Source organism: Phytophthora infestans, genomic scaffold (genome assembly GCF_000142945.1).
Source record: "Phytophthora infestans T30-4 supercont1.17 genomic scaffold, whole genome shotgun sequence".
Lineage (NCBI taxonomy): Eukaryota > Oomycota > Peronosporomycetes > Peronosporales > Peronosporaceae > Phytophthora > Phytophthora infestans.
This window is the reverse complement of record NW_003303742.1, coordinates 1,510,819-1,517,569: the sequence shown is the minus strand read 5'-3', so window position 1 is coordinate 1,517,569 and position 6,751 is coordinate 1,510,819. Positions and strand designations below refer to the sequence as shown.

Below are 6,751 nucleotides of genomic sequence, written 5' to 3'. Positions count from 1 at the left end.
CGACATCTTGTCAATGATCCTGCGCTACTGGTTACCGTAGTGCAGTGCTCTGGTGAGGACACCTGCATGTTACCGGATGGGCGAACGATGGACGTAGCCAAGAAAGGATCGGTGATTTTGAGAGCTATTGTCGACGGAGTCGCGGCTGAGGTGGAGCTCAGTGAGGTCTACTACGCACCGAAACTCGCGCAGAAGCTGATCTCATACGGACGGCTGATAGCGAAGGGATGCTCTCTCACCAAGCGCAACGGAAAGTTGGCGCTGATGAAAACAACGAAGTGGTATTCTATGTCGACGTAAAGCACAACGTGTTTGTGGCTAGACTTGAATCGGTAGCTACGAACAATGCTAAGATGGAGCAGCTGATCATGAACGTGGTGGATACGAGTACGGACATAGCCTCGCCGGTTGTCGCCACGGACACGTTGATGGGCTTCCATGCACGTTTCGGTCACTTGTCATTGGACACCATTGAGCGTATGGCAAATGACCCCGCATCCGGCATCAAGATATCGAATCGTGACCGTAAGCCCTGCATGATTTGTGCCGAGGGTAAACAGACTCGAGCGAATCGACCGACTAAGGACACCGGGGAGCACGCACCGATCGACAAAGTCGGAGGAGTCATCTGCAGTGACCTGAAGGGTCCCATGACGCCACTTGACCGCCAAGGTAACCGCTACATGGTTAACTTCGTGGACCACAAGTCGAACTACTGCAAGGTGTTCATGGCGAAGAAGAAGAACCTGGCTGCAAAGAAGTTCGAGGACTTTCTTGTCGAGTTCGAAAAACGGTTCGACGTTCGCGTGCATGTTCTCCGCACGGACGGTGGGGGAGAGTACCGAAACGTGGATCTCTTCTGCAAAGAAAACGGAGTGGCTCGTCAGGTGTCAGAAGTCGGCAACCAAGCTGCAAACGGCAAGGCGGAGCGGATGCATCGCACGGCTCTCAACATGGCTCGGTGTATGGTGCTCGGTGCAGGATTGCCGCTGAGCTTCTGGGGTGACGCGGTTGAGTACGCGACGTACGTGCTGAACCGGAGCTCGTCACGCGCTAACGAGGATCCGAAATCGCCGCTCGAAGTGCTGACTGGCGAAGCACCAAACCTTTGCGACATTGTCATGTTTGGATCAAAGTGCTCCGTGTTTCGTGACCCCGGAAAGCGCGCCATGAAGAAGAGGGCGTGATAGGGCGTCGTCGTCGGCAAGGACGAATCGACCAAGGGGTACAAGGTGTACCTGCCTTCGGAGAACAAGGTGATCGTCACGAGGCATGTGCAGAACATCCGCGCGTTGGAGGAGAAATCCGATGTGAAGCCACCAACTGTTCAGGCTCCCACGACGACGACGCCACCGGCACCACGTTCCACACCACGAAGATCTCGTCGCTCACGCCGCAAGTCGCGCCGCCGTGCTGAATCTGATGGAGACGTGGAGGTTGACGAGTCGAGGCTGAACACTGAGCCTGTGGTTTTGACCGTATCCGAAGTTAAGGACGTCAATGCTCACGCTGATGACCCGGAACCGAAGAACTACAGGCAGGCGCGGAAGTGCGCCGAGAGCGCGCTTTGGGAGGCAGCTGAAAAGGAAGAACTTGAAGCTCTACAGGCGACTAACACGTGGAAGCTGGTCAAGTTCGAGCCTGGTAGTATTCGCTTGCATACAAAGTGGGTGTACAAGAAGAAACGAACAGGCACGGGCTTGATCGAGCGGTACAAGGCTCGACTAGTCGCCTGTGGCAACGAGCAAAAGTTCGGCGTTAACTTCTTTCTCGTGTTTGCGGCTGTGATTACCATGACTAATGTCAAGTTCATTTTCGTCATTGCGATCATATGGAATGTGCCTGCCAGACACGGCGACGTTCCAAACGCGTATGTAAAGGCGAAAACGGAGGAGGGTATCGAGATTTTGCTGTTCGTCCCCGACGGACTCGTTATCACGGAGGAAGAGCTGAAGACGCTCGGAGCTGAGAGCGTGGATGAAGTTGGCCTACTTCTTGGTCAGAGCCTTTACAGTCTGAAGCAAGCAGGACGCCTTTGGCATGAGCACCTTCATCGCGAACTGGTCAAGCTTGGGTTCATCCAGTGCATTACGGACGCGTGCCTGTACTTCAAGGCTGACAGCGTTGGAATGACGATCGTCGGAACGTACGTGGATGACCTGCTGGTTACTGGCACGGACGAGAACAGGGTTTCCCAGCTCTTCGCTGACATGTCCGTCCTGGAGCTCAAGGATCTCGGTGTTACTAGCAATTTTCTTGGTATGCGCGTGCAGTACAACGAGCTCAGTGGTTACAGGTTTGACCAAGAGGCTGCAATCGTCGAGATTCTCACCAAGTTTGGGTTGGACAAAGCAAATTCGGTGCGATCGCCGATCGGAGGAGAAGACGCGGCAGAGTCAGATTTGGCAGAACTACTTCCGCACACGGCAAAGGAGACCGCGTCAGCAGGACCAACGGTGACAAATTTCCAGTCACTGGTGGGGAGCTTGTTGTGGATTGCGAGATGCACGCGTCCTGACATTATGTTCGCTGTACACTGTGCAACACGACGGACTCATGCACCAACGATGGCGGATTGGAAGCTGGCTAAACGCATCGCCAGGTACCTGAGTGGCACCCGATCGCACAAGATGGATATGTCCGGCGACGACAATGCTAAAAGACTACCACTACGATTGCGCTCGTATACGGACGCCGACTTTGCAGCTGACAAGAGCGACCGCAAGTCTGTGAGCGCGGCAATCATCCAAGTAAACGGAATGACGGTGTCATGGCAGTGCAAGAAGCAGAGTTCCGGGGCCGAGGCGGAGTACGTCGCTGCGACAGTGGGTGCTCAGGAACTACTCGGGCTGAAGGAGCTACTGGGTGAGCTGGATATCGCCACCAAGTTGCGTATGTCCATGCTGATGGACAACCAAGCGGCTATCGTGCAAGCTCAGAGCGAATCAAGCTCGGCCAAGGCGAAGCACGTGGACGTCAAGCTCAAGTTCATCCAAGACTGCGCCAAGAAGGGCGTCGTGGTGCCAGAGTATGTGGCTAGCGCGGAAATGCTTGCCGATCTGCTGACGAAGGCGCTACCGGCGCCACGGGTGAAGGAGCTACGGGAGATATCGGACTCGTCGACATCGAGTGATTCAGGAACCCCGAGGCTCTGGGGAGGAGTGCTGGACATTGATGTAAGAGCCAGCCAACGGGCAGGCGACCGGAAGCCAGACCCCCAAGGACCTTTACGCAAGTATCGAGTCGACAATGTTGAAGGTACGACATTTTGACTCGGTTTCACTATTGGGACCAATCAGATCGAGTGTAGGCGCGTGTCTTTTCAGGTTATTGTGTAGTGTGCATGTAGAATCCAACTAAAACCTCCTTTGAATATATTTCTCACTTTCACTTCTACCTTCTGCCGAGCAAGTGCCAAACCAACACGACGCGCCTGGCCTCCCGGCCAACTATTTTCGGCTTTCTTCCTGTCCTCTTCGTCAGCGAGGACGCCTTCCCGCGCTTAAAGTAGTTCCTTATTGCCTTCTCGTCGCGTCCTAAGAGCCTGCCGATCTCTCGGTTGCTTTTCCCGCCTCTGTAGTGCTGCACTCCTCCTCGGTTAGCTGCTTGCCTCGTGGCATCGTTTCTGGCTTCCCTGCGAATCTAAGAATAGGTTCTAAAAGGTCTTTCACAAGGCTGTCCACAGGTCTCATTTATTACATTTAAAAGCCAATTATTTTTGTTTATTACTTCACTAAATTTTATAATACCAAGTGCGGCTATAACTCTGACCCGACCTCAAACCAGATTTTGCCTCCTGGCTCCAAGCCGACTTAGTCTTTTTCAACCTCGTTTGCTGCACAAGTCTTCTATCCCTTTAAGACGGCCTCCGGGCCCTTCGATTGCAGGCAGGTCTCAGTTTCCGGCGCAAGAGCTCTATTTTCAGGTGCAGCCATAATTACGACGCGCACTGTACAAGTCTACACCTTTGCCCGTCCAAACTGAGAATAATCTCAAACAAAGTGGACAACATGTTTTTATTAATTGCAATTTTCTTCTTTCGTGATTAAAAGCACCAATGAATCCGAGATTGTTCTCATTCAAAAAGAGAAGATCTAGTGTACTGACCTAGATACCGTAGACCATGTCGTTCATCTTCTCCGCCGCATTCACCGCATCTCGACAGTGCAACTCCATATTCGCCACCAACGTGGGGGTGATGCACTTGATACTCGCTTCAGCCGCCTTCTCCAAGAAGCGCATGGTACGCTCCTTAATTGTCAAAAGGTTGCCGTCATCATCCGCCATGTTGCTTCGATCGCAAATCTCCTCGCGATACAAAGCAAGATACGCCTTGATCCGTGCTTTTAGGACGGAGAAACAGCCCTCGATGGGGTTAAACATCGGAGAGTAGGGGCCGAGGCGTAGTAGCTTCAGGTCGGCGTGCTCTTCCACCCGCACTTCTGTTTGGCGATGTGCAGGAGCGTTATCCAGGACGATAACAACCTTCTTACCGGCCAAGTTGCTTTGAAAGACAGGAGACGCCTTTACTGTACGGTAGACCTCGTCGATAAAGGCAGTATTTTGGGCAATACGAATACTCCCCCTCTCCAGTCGATGGAGTACAACACCCATAGCTGAGTTGACCGCGCACTGGACTTGCAAGTTGGCCCCTTTTGACGGTGGCATCACCAGTATAGCTCGTTCTCCTTTACGCGCGCGTCCCCGACCACGCTTACAATACACATTGTAGTTAGTCTCATCTAAGTAGATAATACAGTCACCGTCTTTTTGATGGTCCTTGAGAGCTGTCGCGAACTTGGAGCGTTTGGTCTTGTTGATGCCATTGTTGCACGTCATGGGCTCGATGCGTCCTGCACGATGTGCGGAAAGAACGCGAAGCTTCTCGGCGGGTGTGTGCTTTCGGAGGAGGGGTTGGGAGGGCACCTGCGCTCAAACAGGTGAATTGAGAAGTGAGCTACTTCAGCCTCGTGCGCGGGCTTTCGCGCGCATTTTGGCGCCAAGACGTCTTCACCACCCATACTACGGCTGCCGCCTTTCCTTGTCTTATTTTGGATGAAATTATTCTCGCTTTGCTGATTATTTTTGTTTAACTTGTTATTCATATTTCACGAAACGAATTGTCCGCTTTGCTTGAAACTAATCTCAGTTTGGACGGGCAAAGGTGTAGGTCTGTTTCCAAAATAGTACTAGTTGTTGTCAGAGTTGAATACAAGTCTGTTTAATAGCGGTTGTCAGAGTTGGATACAAGTCTGTTAGTGGTAATAGTGGTTGTCAGAGTTGGATACAAATAGTGGTTGTGGAATATTAGCCACAGACCGAACGGTTTGCCTACAATCGCTTTTATTTCGATCAGCATTTCATACCGTCGTCAGTATAATTAGACTCCATCAGACGTCACCAGGCTGGTGACAACAGTGATGTCGTCCATCTTTCCACCGAGATATTCGTAACCAGCCTGTTGTGCCGCTATTGCGAACGGGGTCTTGCTTTTCGTTCCTTTTGCAGTTTTGTGCGCCGTGTGGGCAATGCATGACGCCACCTTCTCCATACTATGGTGATCAAGCTCCGGAGTGGATGGTAATACCGTATCGAGGAGACTTGCGATCTGCTTCGGAAACAAATTGTCGAAGCTGTCAAAAACGAAATGACAGAATTGTGTGGTCACCATACTATCCGATAAGAGCTTTACAAAAGCAACATACAGTCCGTCGGTGCCCAGCACAATCACGTCGCCTTCTTGTGTCTCGAGCTCGTACACTTCGCCCATCTCTGGCTGCAATTGCAGAAATACGCACTTCAACGTCATACGTAGAGCCAACAATGTAACCATCACGGACCTTGTCTCCGTTGGCGCCGAAGCCCAGCTGGTACGGGCAGTTGAAGTAGTGACACTGGTTAGGCGTCTCGTGAACGACCTGCCACCTCAGTGCACCTCCCTCTACCTTGTCTGGCTGCAACCGACATAGCAGGAAGCCCGAGTCGCCTAAATTGATCGCCTGCAACGACAAATCTGCGCACACATTGAAATCAAATTATCAGCAGCTCCAAACAACAATATACAAAACAACCACAGTAGATCACCATTCAGCTGCACGATACAAGCCGTCGAGCTGCCCGGACACTGTCAAGAGACACCCATCAGACTCAATTTTCCACCAAATCAGACCCATATCCTTCTTACCTGCGCGCTTCGATGTGCCACCGTCAGCACTTGCAGCGGCGTGGGTGTCTTATCCGCGACCGTCACCGTCCGCTTGGCCGAGTTCATGAGCGTGCGCGAGTACTCGCCCGAGTCGATGCCCTGACCGAATAACCAGCTTAGATACCCGACACAATAGTACAGTTAAATACTTGACTATAAACCTTGCGCGCCCAGCCGCCGACACCGTCCGCAACGCCGACAGTGTTGCCGCTGATGAACCAGGCGTCCTCTCCGCCCGTCGCACGCTTCTGCGGGTGTGGCAGTCCACAGGCGCCCGACTCCAGTCGCAGCGCCGGTCTTACTTTCCTCTCCACGCTCAGCCACCGCCGCGTGCAGTCCTGTCGCCGTCCCAACAGAGTGCGCAACGCCATCCTCACGTGGTCGACTAATGTTAAACTTCAGTTGTGGCATCGCAAATAGCGAGTCGCATATAAGACACACTGCCATCACCCAATCATCTTATAAATTGATCGCAGAATGTCGGGCTTAAAGTTACCCCGTCTAAATCGATCATCAGTTGTGTCAATCCGTTTTTCCCGCCAGTGG

General features: G+C 52.4%; 1 protein-coding gene across 1 annotated transcript; it reads right to left on the bottom strand.

The window, feature by feature from the left end:
* Positions 1-5,727: 5,727 nt before the first annotated feature.
* PITG_10069 (uncharacterized protein) lies at positions 5,728-6,596 on the bottom strand (the record flags this gene model as incomplete). Its single annotated transcript, XM_002902558.1, has 5 exons — positions 5,728-5,760; positions 5,841-6,013; positions 6,085-6,124; positions 6,185-6,304; positions 6,367-6,596. 4 exons carry the CDS (start codon positions 6,269-6,271, stop codon positions 5,728-5,730), a joined length of 333 nt encoding a protein of 110 aa, XP_002902604.1.
* Between the last annotated feature and the right edge of the window lie 155 nt (positions 6,597-6,751).